The 21,713-nt window shown below is 33.5% G+C and overlaps 4 protein-coding genes across 7 annotated transcripts; all 4 read left to right on the top strand.

Moving 5' to 3' along the window:
* Positions 1–1,925: 1,925 nt before the first annotated feature.
* LOC112772166 (cycloeucalenol cycloisomerase) lies at positions 1,926–5,311 on the top strand. 2 transcript variants are annotated; one of them, XM_025817052.2, is made up of 8 exons: positions 1,926–2,143; positions 2,227–2,375; positions 2,612–2,695; positions 2,919–2,960; positions 3,563–3,673; positions 3,747–3,938; positions 4,377–4,474; positions 4,893–5,311. In XM_025817052.2, exons 1-8 carry the CDS (start codon positions 2,134–2,136, stop codon positions 5,083–5,085), a joined length of 879 nt encoding a protein of 292 aa, XP_025672837.1. In that variant the 5' UTR covers positions 1,926–2,133; the 3' UTR covers positions 5,086–5,311. The 2 variants fall into 2 exon arrangements, with proteins under 2 accessions (XP_025672837.1, XP_025672838.1); XM_025817053.3 differs by having other exon boundaries at positions 2,589–2,695.
* A 634-nt stretch (positions 5,312–5,945) lies between these two features.
* On the top strand, positions 5,946–13,607 carry LOC112772165 (ribonuclease J). Of its 3 annotated transcripts, none has more exons than XM_025817050.3 (17): positions 5,946–6,317; positions 7,029–7,257; positions 7,554–7,677; positions 7,960–8,016; positions 8,274–8,465; positions 8,540–8,617; positions 8,742–8,924; positions 9,027–9,107; positions 9,523–9,588; positions 9,690–9,782; positions 10,018–10,143; positions 10,581–10,694; positions 10,844–10,939; positions 11,036–11,133; positions 11,210–11,610; positions 12,228–12,688; positions 13,091–13,607. In XM_025817050.3, exons 1-17 carry the CDS (start codon positions 6,200–6,202, stop codon positions 13,187–13,189), a joined length of 2,616 nt encoding a protein of 871 aa, XP_025672835.1. In that variant the 5' UTR covers positions 5,946–6,199; the 3' UTR covers positions 13,190–13,607. The 3 variants fall into 3 exon arrangements, with proteins under 3 accessions (XP_025672835.1, XP_025672834.1, XP_025672836.1); XM_025817049.3 differs by having other exon boundaries at positions 5,980–6,317; positions 12,219–12,688; XM_025817051.3 differs by having other exon boundaries at positions 5,980–6,317; positions 7,029–7,327; positions 12,219–12,688.
* A 727-nt stretch (positions 13,608–14,334) lies between these two features.
* Positions 14,335–17,217, top strand: LOC112772164 (proteasome subunit beta type-5-like). Its single transcript, XM_072224685.1, has 7 exons — positions 14,335–14,594; positions 14,764–14,899; positions 15,044–15,150; positions 15,938–16,072; positions 16,151–16,254; positions 16,339–16,439; positions 16,709–17,217. The coding sequence occupies exons 1-7, from the start codon at positions 14,481–14,483 to the stop codon at positions 16,834–16,836; spliced, it is 825 nt and encodes a 274-aa protein (XP_072080786.1). The 5' UTR covers positions 14,335–14,480; the 3' UTR covers positions 16,837–17,217.
* Positions 17,218–19,790: 2,573 nt separating this feature from the next.
* On the top strand, positions 19,791–20,797 carry LOC112772163 (uncharacterized). The gene has a single exon (XM_025817048.3). It carries the CDS (start codon positions 20,199–20,201, stop codon positions 20,619–20,621), a length of 423 nt encoding a protein of 140 aa, XP_025672833.1. The 5' UTR covers positions 19,791–20,198; the 3' UTR covers positions 20,622–20,797.
* The last annotated feature ends 916 nt before the right edge of the window (positions 20,798–21,713 follow it).

The raw sequence follows: 21,713 nt of genomic DNA, 5'->3' as shown, positions 1-21,713 counted from the left end.
TTTTTACCTTAAAAATCGCTTCATTCTTAATTTTTGTATGTAAATCATATGAATGCAAAAAAATATATACTCCATTTACTCTTAATCTTTCTTTGAGTACCTTAATCCAGTATAAATAAACATCTTTCATATTATCACAAATTGTTAAAAAAAGTTATAACCACTTTTCTTATAATTATCATAAAAATGGAAGAATTTTTTGCATGGTTAATTATGAGTCATTTTTTCTTGCAATTTTATAGAGAAAAAAATATAAGTAATACATAATTAATTTAATAAATGAAAAAAGTTATAACCAAGAAGACCCAAGAAAGCAACCATGAACACAACAACCCACAAAGGAAAGTACAAGAGAGACATACCAATTTGTGCCTGCCATAGGCAGGTCCATTTCGTGTGCTTCATATATGAATTCCACTATTTCGTGTTCACCATGCTTGACTTGCTGCCTAGAACCATTTCGTGGCTGACCCAAGCAAAATGGCCGTGCGTATTTGAGGAGGAAAATCAAACCGTGCGTATATTGGGAATTAAAAATTTTTTCATGCTCATTTCAGTAAAAAAGCCTAATTTGTTGTTATGATTCTGTTTTAAAAATTTTCAAGTCTTAGGGTTTTATTTTTTTTAATTCTGTTTATTTCTCAAAATTTGTTGTCATACTTCTATTTTTAATCTATCATTTGTTACTTGCTGGTTTTTGTTAGGATTATTTGCTGATGGCTCTGATTGTTTAATTTCATTGTTTTTATTTTTGTTGATTTTAATCTGATTATTTGTTAGGATTATTTGTTGATAGTTCTGATTGTTTAATTTTATTGTTTTTGTTCTTGTTGATTTTAATATGATTATTTGTTACGTGTAGTTTTTGTTGTAATTTTTTGTTCTTGCCTCTATTTTTATATAGCCAATTCTAACCGCTTATTCTCTACTTTTTTGTTATTCATTTTTTGTTGTATTCAGTTTTCTATGTATTCGTAAATGGGTTCTTTTAATTTGGTTGTTTTATCTTTTTAGTGGGTTGAATTTTTAAACTTCTGTTGGCGATACCAAGATGAAGGGGTTGTGATCCTTAGAGTAATGGAAAATTGGGAATATATGATATACATAATTTGGAGGATTGGACAAAAGAAAAATATAATGGTACAAATCTATACTTACACAATGTCAATGTTTCCTTTAATTTGTTGAACTTTGAACTATCTTAGTTATTCTATTGTATTATTGTAGACTATTTTTAGCTATTTTATTCTACTCTCGACCCTAAACTCTTGCTCATTTTCATGATTAATTGAACTTGATTTTTTACTAAATAAATTCCACTAATTTGTCATGAATGTCACGGCCTTTATAGCACTTTTACTATTTTTTTATAATGCTAATAGTTCTTGCAATTTTTAGACTTTTTTTAAATTAATGAAAAATTGAACAAATTGAACCAAACCAAACCGATTTCAATTGATTTGGTTTAGTTCGGTTTGGATGGTTCAATAAAAAAAATTAAACCAAACTAAATTGCAGTTTAATTAATTGATCGGATCGGATGACCTTGCAAACACCCTTACTGTGAACTCAATCACATGTTAATTAAATAAAAATAATAAAAATTTAAAATATTTATGTCTTTTAATATTTTAGATTTTAATGTATTTAATTTTTAATGTGTTTAACATTTAATTTTTTTAGATTATTTCTATGAATTTTACATGTTTATTGTATTTACAAAATTTTTAAAATAAAAATTTCATTTTTTAAATTTTTTTATGAATTTATGTGTCATCGGATAGCTAATTATCCGAACTGAATTGATCCGTTTTTAATTAATTTGATTTAGTTCGGATACATACATTATGAAAATTCGAACCAAATTAAAGCAATTACAATTCAAATGGTTTAGTTATAATTTCACCCTAAATTCGAACCAAGCCGACCATGATCACTACTACTAACTAAATTTTTTATATTTTTAATTTTTTTATATACTAAAAAATAGAAGTGTTTCCATGGAAGCCAAATCCTCAAATTGAAGACATGCTACGGTTACCTCAAGTTAGTAGAGAGAAGCGTCTTCATCGTCATTCTGGAGAGTGAGTGAAGTGTGAAGAGTCAACAAGCAACAAACCACACAGATCCATAATGGTTCACGGTAAGAACGATCCTCCATTTCTCATCTCAATCCCTAATAATTTAATCTGATACACACTCTCTCTCTCTCTTTTCTCTGTTTAGGAAAAGATTCATCATCATCATCTTGTTCTTCGAGTTTGTGGCTGTCACCGAACGAAAGCAAACGATGGGGAGAACACTTCTTTCTCTTGTACACACCGTTCTGGCTCACACTCTGTCTCGGCATTGTTGTTCCCCTCAAACTCTACGAGGTAATCCTACTCTTTCCATTTTCGAACTTCCTATTGCTCTCTTTGTTTAAGAATTGATGTATACATGTTGATCCAGTCAGATTAATGTGTTAGATGAGTTTTAAGCAGTGAATTTGAAATTTGGATACTTTCCGTTGTAAGAATGATTTTGGTTATTATTATTTTTCTATTCTGGTGTATGTGTATATAAATATAGTTTGTGTGATATTGAAGAAGAAAACCATGGTACTTGGCAGAACTTCACAGAGTTGGAGTATTTGCTTCTTGGATTGGTCTCAGCTGTTCCTTCATTCTTGATACCAATGCTGCTAGTTGGTAAGGTATACTCAAATTATCTTATGGTGTTAATTGCAATCCTTATTTTGGATATTGCATTCAACTACATTTTGTGGGCTAAACAAGTGCATGTTTCACTTGTTCAGTGTGTTAGTGCCACACTTTGTGATTTGATACTGATGCATCCAAAATGTAATTTATCTTCCTGCTGATACAGTTTATATGATTCTGGAGTGATTTTGTTTTCCATAATATAAAATTTTGCAGGCTGATAGAAAGTTGCATTGGAAGGATCGCTATTGGGTTAAGGTGAGTGTTTTTCGAAATCCTTACCAATGTTGTGCAGCGCTTGTTGACTCTCTTGTGCCATCAGTTTAATAATAACCTTTTTTTTACTGTGAACTTATCATTAGTCTTGTATTTGTTACTTAACGGAAACAAGTTTGAATCCATCATACTAAGACAAAGTGATTCAAGGAGGTGTGACCCCAACAACTGTTTAAATTTGTCACGTTCAGGTCATTTTTTTACTGAAACAAAATGACTTCCTCCAGATAAGAAGTGTCAAGTGTGTAGGGCTTCTTAGTACCCTTGATTTCTTACCTTCCAAGTCTAGATGTAGAAAAGAAATGGGAGATGACTTGGATCAAATTTCTCATTTCTTGATATAGGGCCTTGCACTTGGCTGTTTCCTTTTATTTGAATATTCAGATCTATTTGTTCCATGATACACAAAGATTTTACTTATTTTATGATTGTATGTGTACCCTGAAAATGAAAAAGAAAAGAAAAAAAGAGAAAGAAAAAGAATAGTTCTTATGAAATTTACTATTGATTTATTGGGCCAACCTTACTGTATAACTTATCTTTAATCAGTTTCAGCCTAACATGAACATGCCTTATTCTGACAGGCCAGCCTCTGGATTGTACTCTTCAGTTATGTTGGGAATTATTTCTGGACTCATTATTTTTTCACCGTTCTCGGTGCATCTTATACTTTCCCATCATGGAGAATGAACGATGTAAGCAAGACCTTGAAATGATCTCTTAGGGAGTCCTGGCTCTATGCTGAATTTCTTTATTTGGTGGTGGCAGGTACCACACACAACGTTCTTGCTCACTCATGTTTGCTTCCTCTTTTACCATGTTGCATCAAACATGACACTACGTCGTCTGCGACATTTTACTGCTGATTTGCCAGAAACGATTCGATGGGCTACTGAAGCAGCATGGATTCTTGCTCTTTCTTATTTTATCGCGTACCTGGAGACACTGGCTATTTCCAATGTATGCTATGAACAAACCAATTTACTAATTGTTTATTATTAGAATCATTGTTTAGTCATGCATTGGTTTTTATATTAATCATCCATTGCTGTCATTGAGTTTGAAGTTCAAAGCCATTAGATATCCATTGCTGTTATTCTTCTAACATTTTATTTATAAGAATGAATAGTTCCAAAGTCTTACCTTCACAATAACTTCCAATGCATTTTTGTATGGAATCCACATTTTCATTTGGTGCTTACATTTTGCGTGCTTCATTTCAGCCATGGCCCCCATGTGTACTGCATACAATTTTGCCTGTTTCTTTGTTTTATTGCAAAATTTTTGTATGCTCTTTGTAAAATAGCCTTGGCGAATTCTTTTATTCATAGTTGTTCACGTGGTCTTCAAATACTGAATGCATGTCTGAGAATGATGTTTTGTATTGGCTGTATGCAGTTCCCTTATTATTCATTTGTGGATCGGGATTCTATGTACAAAGTTGGATCTTTGTTTTATGCAATCTACTTGATCGTAAGCTTTCCAATGTTTCTAAGGTAAGATTTAATCAAGTTGGCTCTTTCTATGTTTGCATTGCTTTAAATATATGCCCCTTTATTTCCTGGGAGATTAGTACTTGCATACCATACCATTAAAAAGAGGGAAATGTGTGAATGATTTAATATTGAACGTAAATGTGATTATGACCGGACTCGATGATGTCATCTGATCTATAATGTCCTATTTGGTAGCTATCTTAGGACAGAAATACAAAGACATTGGAAGGCACAAGGCTATTTTGAAAACGAGACAGATAGATAAATGGACAAAATGTTTCTGTCCGAGACAAAATTAGTCTAATTTTCTGTCCTTAGACCTAAGACAACTTAAACTCAACCTACTTAGTGGGACTAGACTTAGTTTGTTGTTCTACTAATGTTATTGTCATTGATGGTGATTCATGTGAATATGCAGGATTGATGAGAAACCTGGGGATAAATGGGACTTGGCTAGAGTTGCAGTTGATGCTTTGGGCGCTGCGATGCTGGTCACGATAATACTCGACTTGTGGCGCATCTTTTTGGGACCTATTGTTCCCATCCCAGATGCCAAACAGTGTCCTCAATCCGGTTTACCCTGGTTTTCAAGACATGCCAATCTAACATGAGAGTCTACCACGACTGAACTACGAAATGGAACGATTATTCCATGACATAGTAATGTAATCCAGACACAGATTATGGTCTGCAGAGGAAATCCTTGTTGTAATGCTTGCACTGTCAAATGCTTGATCATCACCAATGTTTTGTATTGATGCATGAACTTAACACGGTTGAACTTGTAGTATGTGACAATTGAACTTAATATATCTAGTTCCTGTTTGTTGTTCTTTAGAGGCTCTCTTAACAAATAAATATATTTTGGAGAATTTGAAACTTAGTTCTCCTCGAAAGAATGTGGTTTACTCTTGTTGCTGAAACACAAATATGGTAAATTACCCGTTGAACCCAGCAATGAAACGTTGTTCACAAATCACAATGCCTCAAAATTGATGTCCCAAATGAATTAGCCATTGTCACTTGGAGAGTATGTGGCTGCTATATATCTAGGGTTACCATTTTTACTAGCACAAAACGTAATTTCTTTTATAATGATATAAAATGAAAGTTTTTTTTAAATATTTTTTGTAAAAAAATTGTTGATTGTACTATCTTTTTTCTAATTTAAAATGGATTACATATATTTAATTAACAAAAATATAATGTTTACTAGTTACTAGTTAATTAGTAAATATATCAATCATGCTATCAATTAGATATAAGCATAGAGATGCATATTTGACATGTAATAATTTTTTTTATTATGTTATTTTAAACAAGTTTGATTATTTATTTATTATAATATATTTGATTATTTAGTTAAAAAAATATGTGAATCAATATATATAAACATATACAAATATATATACATTTTTATAAATTAAGAAATATGTTATCAATATGACGGCACACGTGTGGTTTAGCACGTGCCGTTAAGGTGTCTTCATGCAGAAATTGATATCGATAAGGAAGGATATTTCTCAAGTATCTCATTCATTCTTTCGTTATGCTTTTCCCGCTGCCATACTCAACCATCACCACCACCACCGCCGCCACCACCACCATCACCCTCCTTTCCCTTCGAAGCTGAAGAAGCTGCTGCATGTTATATAACATTCATTCATAATATTAATAACAACACCCTCTCTCTGAGGCATTTAATCAAACACCTTCGGATTCAAAATGGCTTCTTCTACTTCTTTTGCTTCTCTCTTACTCCCTCTTTACAACCCCGCTTTCCGACCAAAACCAACAACTTCTCTTCCCGCTTTTCGCTCCATTCACTCTTCTGTGCTCCCAGGTGAACCACTACCTCCCTCTTACTACTACTCCACATCCATTGCTTGAATTGAACTTACTTCATGCTTCATAGTCCCTTAGTAGATTAACGTTGTCTACTTTGATATGTGTTTGTATTAGAAGAGAAAAAAGAAACAACAAACAAACTGAAGGACTTGAGTTTGCTGCCGTAGCATGGGTTTATTTCATACTAGAATTTGAATTCAAGACCAACTTGGTGTTGGATTTTAGCTATTTGGAAAGGGTTTTTATCTGCAATGATATATATTATCTGTATGTCAATGTTTAGTAGGTTCAATTGCTTTGAGATTCAATGTCTGTTGGAGTGTAGTGGCAGATACCCCTTTTCTTAATAGTGGTCTTGGGTTGGGAGAGTCATGCCCTCTGTGGGGTATCTGTGATACTTGAATATATTGCTTCTGATAGAAAAATACTTGTGATTTGACAAAAGCAAAATGTGCTTTTGGAATTGGTTTACTAATTAAGAAGGTTCCTAGGTTTGAGTAGACTTGGAATACTAATGGCTTACTAAAGAAAATAAAAAAAAACATCTGTAATAGCTAATGCGGCTTAATTCTTGAGTTGAATAGAACTAATTTTATTGCATGAATATCACTCTATAAATTTGATAGGTGTACTGTCACTTGTTAAATCTCATGCAATCTATATGGTTATTTGTTCAATTGTGTTTAAGCTGTTTGTTTAATTGTAGCTACTGATGGATCTCAAGCACCGCACAAGAGAACAAGAAGAATGGAAGGTCCTCGGAAAAGCATGGAAGATTCAGTTCAGCGCAAAATGGAGCAGTTTTATGAAGGGAAAGATGGGCCACCTCTCCGTGTTCTTCCGATTGGTGGGCTGGGTGAAATTGGGATGAACTGCATGCTGGTTGGGAACCATGATCGCTATATCCTCATTGATGCCGGAGTTATGTTTCCAGAGTAGGTCTTATTGCCCCAAATAACCTCCCTCAATTACCCTACTCACTTAGCCTGAACTGTTGTTATGTAGGTAATTTTCCCTATTAAAAGACTCTGCTGATTAAGCATCAACTAAAGTTAGCATTGAATCTGAAATTCAAGATTGTTTAATCTTTGCTATATGAAGGACACTTGAAAATTCAAAAATCATAATTACACTTTGAAGTCATATCAAGTTACTGCTTGAAAAATTATTGTTGCTTTGCATTCCTTTATTAGTTAGCTGAAATTTATTTTATGTATGGTAAATATTTCAGCTATGATGAACTTGGAGTCCAAAAGATCATACCTGATACAACATTTATAAGAAAATGGAGCCACAAAATTGAAGCACTTGTTATAACGCATGGTCATGAGGATCACATTGGAGCGTTGCCTTGGGTAAGGCTTACTTCACATTTGAACTTTGTGCTTGGGTTGTTGATGAGAAGGCTCAATTTTTGATGCATTGTACGTAGTATTCAATCAGTCATGCCTGGAAGCAATTAGGATAGCTACAGTCCTTAAATAAATATATTAGTTTTTAAATTTTAACTTTGTGCCTTGTATAATATATTTTATTCCACTGATGTTCATTCTCATTGATAATTTATTTATTCTTAACAATGAGTTTGGTCTGTTATTTGTATCTGCACTAAACATAATTTTTGCATGATCCCTCAGGTCATTCCAGCATTGGATTCCAATACACCAATTTTCGCATCTTCCTTTACAATGGAGGTAATTTAGCAAGAATATTTCTTCGTAAATGCTATGTTTAACTTGGATTGAATATGGATCAGCAATGATGTTTTGTAGAAAGTGATAGAGGTTACATGCTATTGCTGGTCCTATATTCATACTAAATATCTGTGTCACAATTTTTTCATCAAATATCTGTTCTTTTTACTGCTTATTTTCTTTCACTGCTATTCAATGAACTTGATATGTTCCTTCCACTGCTTATTTGTTTCCAACGCTTTTTTACTTTGTAACAGCTTATAAAAAAGCGTCTGAAGGAGCATGGTATTTTTCTTCCATCTAGACTCAAGATATTTAGAACAAGAAAGAAGTTTATGGCTGGGCCATTTGAGATAGAACCTATCAGGGTGACCCATTCTATTCCTGATTGTTGTGGATTGGTTCTTCGCTGTTCTGATGGTACTATTCTTCACACTGGGGACTGGAAGGTCAGAATTTATCAGTGCATTTTCCATTTTTGTTTACCTTGAATCTACTCTTTTTGAATAAGTTGATTCAATAGATCGACGAGACACCTCTGGACGGGAAAGTTTTTGATCGCGAGGCTTTAGAGGAACTCTCTAAAGAAGGAGTAACACTGGTAAGTCACTTATAGGGTGATCTTGTATTTTTTTTTTTAAATTAAAAGAAGTCAAATCTCTTGCTTTTTCCCTTAATTTTGTTAAGAGACAAAAGTAAACTTTGGTTTGGGCATGGTTTTTCAGATGATGAGTGATTCAACCAATGTACTCTCACCTGGAAGGACAATAAGTGAATCTGTTGTTAAAGATGCATTATTGAGGCATATTTCAGCTTCTAAAGGAAGGGTTATTACCACCCAATTTGCATCAAATCTGCATCGGCTTGGAAGTGTGAAAGCTGCTGCTGATTTAACTGGCCGAAAGTTGGTAATATTCTCTATGTTGTATATAAATACAATGCAGTTGAAAATGATTTTCTTGTTTGGAATTATGAATAAATGTTTAATGATTGCAATTTAATTGTGTTAGGTATTCGTTGGCATGTCTTTGAGGACATATTTAGATGCAGCTTGGAAGGATGGAAAGGCTCCAATTGATCCCTCCACTCTGGTAATAAATCTTTGGACTTCGGAGCCTTTACTCGAACACTCTGCCTAAGTTGCTGGACTAAATTTTCACAAACATATGTATTAGACAGTGATATAGATTTTAATAGTTTGAATGCATGCTATTTTTTTCATGTAGCTGACCTGCTTATTAGGACAAGATTTGTTATTTTTATTGATATATTTGTATATATTCAGAAGAATGAAAACGATAGATTGACAGCTGGACCATTACTTATTTGTCTAACTGTATGTATCTAAATCTAATATGCTATAATCGCTCGTTTGACTTGTTATTTGCGCACTACTTGTGTGTAGGAATTTATGATAGCACCTATTCATCTTTATCTTTTATTTGTAATGACTTTGTGTCTTTCATGTCTGTTACCTTGTTTTTCATTATTTATAATTTTACATAGGTGAAAGCAGAGGATATTGATGCTTATGCTCCAAAGGATCTGCTAATTGTAACAACAGGATCTCAAGTGAGTTACTTTCAGAATCCTTTAATGATTTTCTTACCCGTGAATCGCACGGAATATGGATGATATTAAGGCATGTAATGAAATGTGTGCTGTTGTGTCAGGCAGAACCACGTGCTGCCTTGAATCTTGCATCATATGGAAGTAGTCATGCTTTCAAACTAACCAAGGAAGATATTGTTTTGTATTCGGCCAAGGTATGATAAAAAGTAAAGTTGTTTAAAGTATTTGCATTTTGCGTTGTCTAAAGGCTAAAACACGTCTGATATATATAACTAACTAAATCAGTTGGAATGAAACCATATCTGTGTATGAAGTTGCAGTATGCTCTTTTTGCTTTCAATTCATAGATTGACAACTTAGAATTCTTAAAATATTTATCCAAACCAGTTTGTGTTGCTTAATTTGTGCTCTGCTTCATCAAACTGTTAGGTTATCCCTGGTAATGAGTCTCGTGTGATGAAAATGCTGAACCGCATATCAGAGATTGGATCAACAATAATAATGGGTAAAAATGAAGGTCTCCACACATCTGGTCATGCTTATCGTGGGGAATTGGCAAGTATTTCTTTTCTCCGTTTTTATTCACTTTTATCATTATTATTTTATGTTCTCATCCTTGTCTGTTCAATGTTTCTCCAAAAGAAACAGTAATTGTCAAATCATTATTACTGTACTACTAACCGAGGAGTGTTTATAAATATCCATAATTTTGACAGGGGAATGTTTACATCTTAAATTTCACTTTTCAAAGTAATTATTTTGTTAGTTTTTGGTGAAAGAAAACTTAACTATATGCCTTTTCTCGGTTAGATATCCATGTAGTGAGATTTGACATAGGTTATCATACATCATCAAAATAGTTATTATTTATTTTGTTCTTATGTCATTTCAGTTTTCTTTTCCATGTGGCATGGCTTCTAATGTGATTTCTAGTCTTTTTGTCTTGGATATGACACGTCATTAAGGAAAAATGATGATGTATATTTTTGCAGGAGGAAGTACTTCGAATTGTGAAGCCGCAACATTTTCTTCCCATACATGGAGAACTCTTGTTTTTGAAGGAGCATGAATTACTTGGAAAATCAAATGGCATTCGGCACACTGCTGTGAGTTATTGCCTCCTTACTAAATTTTTTTTTTTTTTTTTTTTTTTTTGGAAAAAAGACCACTGGCTTCTGAGGATGAAATTTATATAAACATTTCATGTGAATTGTTACATAAAATGTTGAAGAAACTGATAAGAAATATGCATTAGGTTATTAAAAATGGAGAGATGCTTGGTGTTTCACATTTGAGAAATAGGAGAGTCCTTTCTAATGGTTTCATTTCCCTTGGAAGAGAGAATTTACAGGTTGGTGCTCCTCTCATTTCTCTGCTGGTCACTTATTGGAAACTATGTGATAATCTATGAGTTCTTTTCACCCCTCTTTGGGTTTCCCTCATGCAGTTGAAGTACAGTGATGGTGACAAAGCATTTGGTACATCAAGCGACCTCTTCATTGATGAAAGATTGAAAATTGCATTAGATGGCATCATCGTGGTTAGGTAGATGTTTCAGTTTTTAAACCAAGTTAGAGAGCTATAACCTGTCAACTAACATCCGAACTTCTATCTTTTACAGCATGGAAGTTTTTCGCCCCCAAAGAGCAGACAGTTTGGCTGAAAACACCTTAAAAGGGAAGATAAGGATTACGACAAGATGCCTATGGCTTGACAAGGGAAAGTTATTGGATGCACTGCATAAAGCTGCTCATGCTGCTCTTTCAAGCTGCCCTGTAAAGTGTCCACTGGCTCACATGGAAAGAACAGTGGCCGAGGTCTTGAGGAAGATGGTGAGGAAGTACAGTGGTAAACGGCCTGAAGTTATTGCTATTGCCATAGAAAATCCAGCTGCTGTTCTTGCTGAGGAGATAAACACAAAGTTATCTGGCAAGTCACATGTGGATCATGGAACATCAACATTAAGAAAAATAGTCGATGGGCACAGGAAGGAAAATCAGCCAGACACAACGCAAATAAGAGGTAATAGCAATGTATTTTTTACTTTTTAGAAATACATATCAAATTGTGGAGTTAAGGTTTATATATTTTTGTGATTGTATTTGCATTTCACCGTGTATGCGATGATCACAATTCTTTTATTCTTTTAGAAAACACTTCAGTCTTATTTCTTTATTATTAGTGATTTGGTACATACCACTCCGGTTCTTGCTTTCACCTTGTCTATGTTTTGGGAAACTTATGGATGTTTATATATGGAAACCGTGCTAACTGTGGTTTCATTCAAGCAGTTTGTTTCACGTACTGATTAAACGTTAAAGGTTAACTTAGTTAACTCAGAATTTTGATTGCTCTGAAGTCTGAGCTTGGGTCCCTTTGGTATGAATTCTGATAATGATAAAGTAACCAAAAATATTGTAGATGAACGTTATTTATTAAACAATTTATGATATGACTGTTTAATGCATGTTCTTTATAAATTAGATTATTTTGTTTCTTATGTAATAAAATGACATCAGAAAGATATGTATCCCCCATACTTGATATATAATTGGCTTTTAACATATTTCTTCTGGTGTAAAATATTTTAAGCTTATAGATTGTGTTTAAGTTTACCTTCGTTCTATTAGTTAATGCAGACGATGTCAATGATGTTGAAGGACTTCTACCTGAGGAAGACACTGGTCCACCAACCGAAGAAGCCGAGGGTGATTTATCGGATTCAGAGGAATTTTGGAAGCCATTTATTGCATCCTCACCGGTTGAGAAGTCAATCAAAGCTAACAACGGTTATGTTCCACGAAAGGAGCACAAGTCTAATCTTAAGAAAGATGATTCCGAAGACATTAGTGAAGCCAACTTTGTGAAAGCATCCAGTTCTGAACTCAAGTCGTCGAAGTCAGGGAAGAGGAATAAATGGAAACCTGAAGAAATTAAGAAGTTGATCGACATGCGCGGGAAACTGCACGATAGATTTCAAATTGTGAAGGGAAGGATGGCTTTATGGGAAGAGATATCTCAGAGCTTGTTGGCTGATGGGATCAGCAGAAGTCCTGGACAGTGTAAATCGCTTTGGACATCTTTGGTACAGAAATATCAGGTAAGTTTCTTCTTTCAAAAAAACCTGATGTTAATATTGTAAAGCTAGTCATTAAGTCGTTAGTAATCACACATAATTTTTGTTGTTTAATGCCTTGGTAAATCTGTATATTGTATAATATAGTCTTGTTTTAATAGGTTATGATGATAAAGAAACAGTCACCTATCTCTCTCTTGATGTTAAATATTTTTATGAGATAGAAACATAGTAAGGATCCAAAAGAGAAAATTCAATTAATTTGTACAGCTTGTATTTTGTTTATTACATAAGAAGGGGTTGCATTTCACTTGTAGATAATGTGTATGGTAAAATCCAATAGCTTTATAGAGTGAATAAAATAGAAATGCATGAGAATATGAGATGGTTATTATTCTGACTCATAACATTTTATATTTAATGCAGGAGATTAAGAACGAGAAGGGTAGTAGCAAGAGTAGTTGGCAATATCTTGAGGACATGGAAAAGATAATGCCTGATAGTAAAGCAATGGCAACAAAATGATGGAAATTTTGTAAAGGAAGGAACATGATAAAAAGAATATATATAAAAAAACACACTTTGGGGAGGTTTCCACATGAAGATTGATACCAAGTGTGTGAATGTTAACAGTGCTGAAAGTTGCATCAGTTGCATGTTTTGTGGTATGGACTCATGGCATTCAAGATCCATAGTTTTTGTGAGGGCTGAAGATATAGACAACATTAAAGGGAAGCCAATGAGGGTAGTATTTTTGTTTGGGGGACTGCTGATATAATATCCCACCTTAGTTACCCTCCCACTTATTTATATCCCTTTCTCTAATGATGTATCATATCTAATTCATTATTATTATTATTATTACTATTATATGGGAACATCGGCGCAATAAGCAACCATGGACAACAGTTAAATAGTGAAGTGAAAAATCTTTGATGTTTCTTATTGACTGTAGTAGCAATGACAAAATTTAAATGACTAGTATTAGAATTGAGTAACATGTGTTGGAATAAAAGCCACAATTGAGTCCTCTTCTTAACCAACAATTGAGTCCTCTTCTTAATCAACAATTGAGTCCTAGATAATGACTAATTAGTGCTAAGAGAGTAATGCCACCTATATAACCTTAATGCTAAAAAGAAAAGTTCCTCCAATAGGGGTGAAAAAAGGGGACTGTGATGTTAGTATGTTACCTAAAAGAGCAATGCAAGGAGCATGCCTCGCACATCATGGTTTGGGATGAATTATTTTTCCATCTTTTTAAGTAATGTAATTCACTAATTAAGGAGTGAAAATTAAATAAATGAAAAAATATAAAATTGTGTTTGCTTTGTTTTATTTTTTATTTTGCTTTTTTTTTTTTTTTTTGAGGTCATTGTTTTTGTTTTGGACTTTTGCCTTTTGAAACATCTGATTGTTGGTATGATATCATATATCAAATGAAATGCAAAGCAATGGAAAAGGAAATAAACAAATGGGCCACTTTTTTGGTTGAAAATGAGCTGGCCCAATTAAGGTCCAACTTCACAGACAAGTCAGCAGGCCTAGCCCAAATAAAGTTCCGCCTTTCTGAACAAGGCACCAACACTCGAAAACAGTTCCTTTTTCACTGAATCGCCCGTTCTTCTTTTCTCATTGCTTCAACCTCAACGATACCTCACACACTCAGATCCCACTTCACTTGAATCAGTGCGCCAATTTCATCATCCATTTCTATTTTCAATTTTACATCGATTTTTTCTTCTTTAATTATTATTTTTAATGCTAATTAACCGTTTGGATTTTATGGTAATTTTTAAGTCTAAAATCTGAAATCATGAAACTCGATACTTCTGGTCTCGAATCGTTCTCTACACTCACTGCACCCGGAGACGACGTCGTTGGAGAGTTCTCTGCCCCGCCGTCATTCCAGCTTCCTAATTCCAATGATGTGAGTGATTTTTCAACTTCTCAATTTTTCGAGTCTGAAAAAAAAATTGTTTTAGTTTTTTATTTTTTAATTTATAAGTAGTAAATAAAGGAAATTAGGGTATTGTTCTATAGAGCAGGTTGAAACCTTGGTTTAATACGAAATTTTGTGTTTGTATTTGTGGTTTTAGTTCGATGGCTTTGTGAAAGAAGCTATTCAGATGGTGAAGCCTGCAAAGGGTACTACAACGCTTGCTTTTATATTTAAGGACGGTGTCATTGTAGCTGCTGATTCTAGAGCTAGCATGGGAGGATATATATATGTGAGTTGATTTTATGTTTATTTTGTCAAATTTGAAAATTGTTGCTTCTAATTGATTAATGTTGTTTAGGGTTTAATCTACTTGTTTAGTTTGTCTTTGAATTATTATTACTCTTCAATTACTACTGATGAGTAATGGAAATTTCCAGCTTCACAGTCTGTAGAGAAGATTATTGAAATTAATCCATATATGCTTGGAACAATGGCCGGAGGTGCCGCTGATTGCCAATTTTGGCACAGAAATCTTGGGATAAAGGTAATTTTTGAAGTCCTTTTATCTTGAATTGTTGCTTTTTGTAGTGCTGTTATGGTTCTCCTACTGAGCTTCCTCCTGTGCCCTACTCTTCTCTCCAACTGCTAGTGATTCCTTGGTTATATTTTGCTGTGATCATTGTTGTTGGAGTTCTAATTGCAAGTTGTGATGCTTTGCCTCAACTTCTATTCTAATTTATCATGCATGCACATTAGTTGAAGTGATAACTACTCATGACCCGTTTGTTTGAATATGGATATTTTTGTTATATGTGTTACCATCCTTAGCCTTATATTAGCGAAATCACATTAGTTTGGATGCCTTCAGTAGTATTCCTAAACCGTTTAGACTATTCTCTAGCTTTCTCTATTACTCTAATGCTAGGATTATTGTTGGGATTTGTTGAGAATGGATATATTTTTTAATATAATGGTTTCATGTTTTTATGAGTCCCATTCTGCTGCTTTTCTTATTTTCAACATACATCTTTTTTTAATATAATGGCCTTCCATTGTGGTTATTATACTCAATTTCTCATTTGATGCTTATTATTTTGTTATAAGCTGCCTTGAGAAGTTTGACTTAGTTGACCTTCACATATACCTCATTCTATATGGATTTTAGATCCTTGAGTTCAGTCCACTTAGGAAATACAAGAACTAAATGGTTCTACCTGTACGAAGTAAAACAAGACAAATATCTAGCTTTTGCTTAACAATGTAGGATTTCTTTACTTCTACAAATATGGGGATGCAAATCGTTTGTCTAATCTGGTCCATATCATGTGTAGTGTCGGTTGCACGAGTTGGCAAATAAAAGGAGGATATCAGTAACCGGAGCCTCAAAGCTACTTGCAAATATTTTATACTCTTATCGTGGAATGGGTTTATCAGTCGGTACCATGATTGCTGGATGGGATGAAACAGTAATTCACATGTCCAACTACCATATGGCTTTTGCTCAGCTAGTGCTGTTGCAATTTCTAATGGATGATCTCTTTTAGGGTCCTAGTCTATATTATGTTGATAGTGAAGGAGGAAGATTGAAAGGCACTAGATTCTCTGTTGGATCTGGTTCACCATATGCTTATGGTGTATTGGACAATGGGTGAGCAAGTCTTTTCATTTAACTTCTACATGGTATAACAATGCCTTTCACCAATATTCATCAACAGTTCCCTTCTCATCCTAGGTACCGATATGACCTGTCAGTTGAGGAAGCTGTTGAACTAGGTCGACGAGCAATATATCATGCAACATTCCGTGATGGAGCTAGTGGTGGAGTTGTTAGCGGTAATTTTTCTCTCTCCTGAGTTGATTGACTCCACACTCGAGAGCTACTTCTACATATGAAACTATCTGGAAACACACTCACAAAACACCTAAACTCCCATTGATTTTACTCTGTCAACTTAAAGAAAATTGTTAAAATGAAATCATAGAAAATATACTCTCTTTTTTTTTCCAAACCACTAAATCTTCATGGTCAGCATTTTGCAGCAGCTATTTCAGTCCCAGTTTATAGCTATAAATCACTAACTTGGGGATTTATGTGATTTCAGTTTACCATGTGGGACCAGAAGGATGGAAGAAATGGACTGGTGATGATGTTGGGGACCTACATTACCAATACTACCCTGTTGTCCCAAGCACTGTGGAACAAGAAATGGTTGAGGCAACAGGAGCTTAATAAAAGAAGTAACTCATGGATATGTTTCTTAGTTTCTTCTCTGCCTTCATATTCTCAATCAACTGTGAGACTAATTATTTTATTTTTGAAATATGGCATTCGTTTGATGTGTACAATTGCTGTCCCTTTATGATGTGTTTAGACTTGAGATTAAGGAAAATTTAGCATCGAAAAGTAAGGATTAAGCCACTTGTTTCGAAGTTGGTAAATATGAAAGCACATCAGACAAAAATGTTGCCATCTTGTGAATTATGGTTTTCATTGCCATTCCTGACATTCATACCAGATAATATTGAATGTGGTGGTTTATCTTAGTCATATTGATAATTAATCGACCAAGTAAAATCCATCACATTTGGTGATGAGTTTTTGTTCTTGTTAGCTAATAGTGTAAGCCTGCTTATCACTAGAGTAAAGAATTGTCACTCCCATAATATATGCAGATCCAATTTCTATATTTTCCACATTTTCTCTTTTAAACGTAATATATATTTTAACAATTCTTAATATACAATGAGTATGTTTATATATAGATGTTTAACAAGTGGAAAGTTGAATCAAAATTTTTCTCTTTTAAACAAATACTTGTTACCAAATTAGTAATTCAATTTCCTAATAACAAATAATATTTGATAGTGTGAAATATAGAAGTATTAAGTAGTGTTTAAGTGAGAATAATTTTTTTTTTTGGAGTCACATTGAGAGGATCGAGTGCAGAAGTTTAGTGTGGATACTGGATAGAGTTTAAATCAGAGTTTAAACTTGCGAATTAGATTAGAGTAAAACTATAACCTACTCTAATTCGTGGCCATCTAGTAGAGTAGTGTAATAGAGTAGAGAGTTCTAGGTCAATCATTATCCTTCTTAAAAGGAAATTTCTTGCCGCTGTGTTTTCATAGTTGTTTCTTAGTGAACACATGGAAAACAAAAAGAATTGAGTTGCTTAGTCAAGGCATAATTAGTACTACGTGGTTACACATACGGAATGGGTTGTTTTGACGCATAGACACCTTCGTTATAATCATCAATTAAACACATAATATAGTAAGCACAAATGCTTTATCAGGGTTTGAATGAGTGGGTGACCATAATTTATGTGTTAATATAAACATAGTCAAAAGTCAAAGGATATTTTTAAGAAAAGCTCTTTTTAGAAAATCCTTGTGAATCCTATTAGTATTAAGAAACATGGCCCTTAACAATTGGTCCCCCCCCCCCCTCCTCCCTTTTTTATTTGGTGTCGACTTTTAAAATTATAATTTTTTAATGAGACATTAAGTTTTCTTTCACTTTAATTTGGAATCCCTAACAATATACTTATATACATATATATAAAAACATTTTATTTAATCTATTTTTTACTCTTGGTGCAAGGGAGGTGTCCTCAGTGTAGCCTTTTCCAACTCTTTCCTTTCTTATTTTCTTGGCGGACCTCATTGTCTTTTTTTCCAAAATCTGTTTAGGTGGTTCGTGGCTCCTCGAATGTCTTCCTCAGACGAACCCGCCCTAATCGGTTGCTTGGACATTGGTCAAGATTGAAGAAGCAAAGATGTATGGAAAGATTTTATTTTCTATTTCCTCTGATAGTTTCTATTGAAACTAAAGAGTGAATAATTATAATGACTGTTAATATCTTGATCTTGAATTCATTTAATTACTTAGCATGTTTAGTGTGACAACACCACTTCTGAAGCATATACAAATTTATTTTTGGTTTTTTTCATACAAATTGTAAATAGTCTCTCATATCAAAAGAAAACAAAATTTTGTTAATAATATTATTATTTTATTAAGAACTACAGGTAAATTCTAATTTTATTTTTATTCATCACAATTGTTGGTAATCATGATATTATTATTTTATTTTTCTTTCAAATTATATTTTCTCAAACTAAATACAGTAATTTTATTTTAAAAACCAACAAAATCAAATTGATAATATATAGTTGCTTTAAGATGAAACCACGCTTAAATCTCTACTCCATACTTAATAAATCAATAATAATCATCATGCTAATCAAATTCAAACTAAACACTTCTTTTTATTGAAAAGCTAAAATTGAAGTTGTGCAAGTAAACCACGTATAGAATCTCAAAGTTCGTGAAGAAGAATAACTATTTTTTACTTTAAAAAAAAAAAAGAAAATACTCTGTTAATTTTTTATGAATTACCTTGCACTATGAAGGAACCCATCTATGCTAACTCCAGTTGTACTAACATGCTAGCAACCATTAAACATAAATTAATAAAAAGAACTGAAACATACACCTAACAATCAGTAACATAAACTAAAAGTACACCTAAGAGTACCCAATAATGTTAAAAAAAATCTAAATAATCTAAATTTATCTTATTTAATATTTATTTATAAATTTAATTTTAATATATTATCAGTGTAAAATAATTTTATACGTATGTTTAATTATATAATATTACATCAATAAAAATAATTATTTTTTACATTAATAACATAAATAATCATCCAAAAGAATGAATATAATTATACTTTACACTGTCAATATATCAAAATTAAATTTTTTATTTATTGTAGAATACATTAAATAAAAATAAAAAATAATATATTTTAATATTTTTTATTATTAAATATTCCTGATTAATCAAATGAATAAAAATAATATGTACACACTATTAGAAGGCTAATGTGACAATGATGGGAGAATATAATATAACACAGTGATATTATCATAATATAATACGGTCAATTTAAACAAAAATCGTGGTACGGCACACACTATAACACGTGTTGAATTTTCACTGGGCCGTGCATCAAAACGTTTCCGCCACGTAACCCCCAGGAAGCGGTTGACCGTTACTCATGGTTTTTGCGCGTTATACATATATCCTAAGATTCTAAAATTTATCTTCAATTTCCATTTCTCCACATTTTCTAATTTACTATTAATATAAGTTGGTCCCATTATGACATAAATTATTGTGACACCAACATATGTCGTGGCCTCATCTATCGCTTGGAACATTCGTAGCAACTTGTTAATAATAAGTAGATTTTTATTTATATCTTATGATATTTATATCAAAAAATATTTTTTTTTTCCTAAACACATCCTCAACGCGGTACTTACTATATTCTTATCTTTTACCGACTTCATAATAATAATCTATAAAAGGCTCTGGTTGCCAAACAAAATGTTTCACACACTTAGCCAAAGATCACACTAGATAGTACAATTTCTCATTTCAACAAAAATTTGATCACTTTGTTGTTGAGCACCATAAAGAGTGTTGAATTTGATCATTACAAAGTGCTTTTTTTTTTTTTTTTTGTTAAGAGATCTCAGTTCGAGGAGCAGATACGATTTTGTATTCTGTGTTTTGAAACATGGGAAGGGACATGAAATATGAGCGTGTTCTTAGATATTTCGACGAAGACGGCGACGGGAAGGTTTCGCCGTCGGAGCTAAAGCAGAGGGTAAGCAAGATGGGAGGAGAGATATTGCTGAAGGAGGTTGAAATGGTGATTGAGGAGTTGGATTCGGATGGCGACGGATTGCTGAGTTTGGAGGATTTTGTTGCTTTGATGGAAGGTGGTGGAGAAGAAGAGAAGATCAAGGACTTGAAGAAAGCATTTGAGATGTATGATACTGAAGGGTGTGGATTCATAACACCTAAGAGCTTGAGGAAGATGTTCAAGAAAATGGGTGAGAAAAAGTCCATTGATGAATGCAAGGTTATGATTAATCAGTTTGATTTGAATGGAGATGGTGTGCTTAGCTTTGAAGAATTCAGAATAATGATGCAGTGATGAATGATTTTTTTTTTTCTTCTGTATATTGATTCTGAATTGATTCCATTGATTTTTTTTGTACATAATGTAACTCCTGTCTTGCTTTCTCATAAAAAATAATGTTGAAAAGTTTTTATGTCAAGTGTTTCATGTATATTTGAGAGAGTATATACAATCATTTTGTTAAGGCTAAAGATGTAACGTTTTTGGTTATGCTATTTGTTAGTGTTGCAAGTGTGAGGAGTGTTGAAGTTAGTCCCACATCAAAGAAAGCATGGAAGAGTGAGGAGTTTATAAGATGAGAGACCCATTAACTTGATACCTTAAGGTTTTGAGTTGGATGTGGTGTCTTCTCATCTTATGTTTTCTCGCTTGATTCCTCCCCGAAATCTCCCCGGTTGTCGAGAGCTCTCCACGTTCGACCCAACAAAGTGGTATCAGAGCCGATGGTTAATCGATCTGGTGGTTTTAAGGGGTATTCAAGGTGAAGCATCGAAAGTCTTCCCGGCAAAGGTGGTCTGGGCGGCGTGTCCCGCGGTGTTTTGCGGCGGTGTGATGGACGAATACTCGTGGTGGTGGAGGAGCTAGAGGGGAGTTGATGCTTGATGTGGAGGCTCACACTTGAGGGGGAGATTGTTAGTGTTGCAAGTGTGAGGAGTGTTGAAGTTAGTCCCACATCAAAGAAAGCATGGAAGAGTGAGGAGTTTATAAGATGAGAGACCCATTAACTTGATACCTTAAGGTTTTGAGTTGGATGTGGTGTCTTCTCATCTTATGTTCTCTCGCTTGATTCCTCCCCGAAATCTCCCCGGTTGTCGAGAGCTCTCCACGTTCGACCCAACACTATTTCCTCCAAGTTTTAAGTTCACTCTAAGTCATCCCATTCTTTTTTTTTTAATAATTAGTGATATTTTTCATGGGGTTATGAGTTGTGAATTATTGTCAGAGGGTGTTGTCATGTAAGCAGTTTTTCTTAGTTTTTCTATAAAATTCTGCTTCAAAATTTCTATAATTTTAGTATAAAGTGATTTACACAATGATCTAATCATATTCGTTTTTTTGGATGACCATTCAAGCAAATAATGTAATGTTATGTAGATGCACTAGAAA

Source organism: Arachis hypogaea, chromosome 18, assembly GCF_003086295.3.
Source record: "Arachis hypogaea cultivar Tifrunner chromosome 18, arahy.Tifrunner.gnm2.J5K5, whole genome shotgun sequence".
NCBI classification, from domain to species: domain Eukaryota; kingdom Viridiplantae; phylum Streptophyta; class Magnoliopsida; order Fabales; family Fabaceae; genus Arachis; species Arachis hypogaea.
Note: the sequence above shows the minus strand (reverse complement) of the source record. Positions and strands in the feature narration are given on the sequence as shown.

Excerpts from the sequence above, each read along its gene's own strand:
- LOC112772165 (XM_025817049.3), top strand. The coding sequence starts at position 6,200 with ATGGCTTCTTCTACTTCTTTTGCTTCTCTCTTACTCCCTCTTTACAAC. Across the intron at positions 6,318-7,028 it reads TCACTCTTCTGTGCTCCCAG|CTACTGATGGATCTCAAGCA; the intron begins GTGAACCACTAC and ends GTTTAATTGTAG. Across the intron at positions 7,258-7,553 it reads GCCGGAGTTATGTTTCCAGA|CTATGATGAACTTGGAGTCC; the intron begins GTAGGTCTTATT and ends TAAATATTTCAG.
- LOC112772163 (XM_025817048.3), top strand. The coding sequence starts at position 20,199 with ATGGGAAGGGACATGAAATATGAGCGTGTTCTTAGATATTTCGACGAA.
- LOC112772164 (XM_072224685.1), top strand. The coding sequence starts at position 14,481 with ATGAAACTCGATACTTCTGGTCTCGAATCGTTCTCTACACTCACTGCA. Across the intron at positions 14,900-15,043 it reads GGGAGGATATATATATGTGA|CTTCACAGTCTGTAGAGAAG; the intron begins GTTGATTTTATG and ends GGAAATTTCCAG. Across the intron at positions 16,073-16,150 it reads TTGCTGGATGGGATGAAACA|GGTCCTAGTCTATATTATGT; the intron begins GTAATTCACATG and ends GATCTCTTTTAG.
- LOC112772166 (XM_025817052.2), top strand. Across the intron at positions 3,939-4,376 it reads AGACACTGGCTATTTCCAAT|TTCCCTTATTATTCATTTGT; the intron begins GTATGCTATGAA and ends GGCTGTATGCAG. Across the intron at positions 4,475-4,892 it reads AGCTTTCCAATGTTTCTAAG|GATTGATGAGAAACCTGGGG; the intron begins GTAAGATTTAAT and ends GTGAATATGCAG.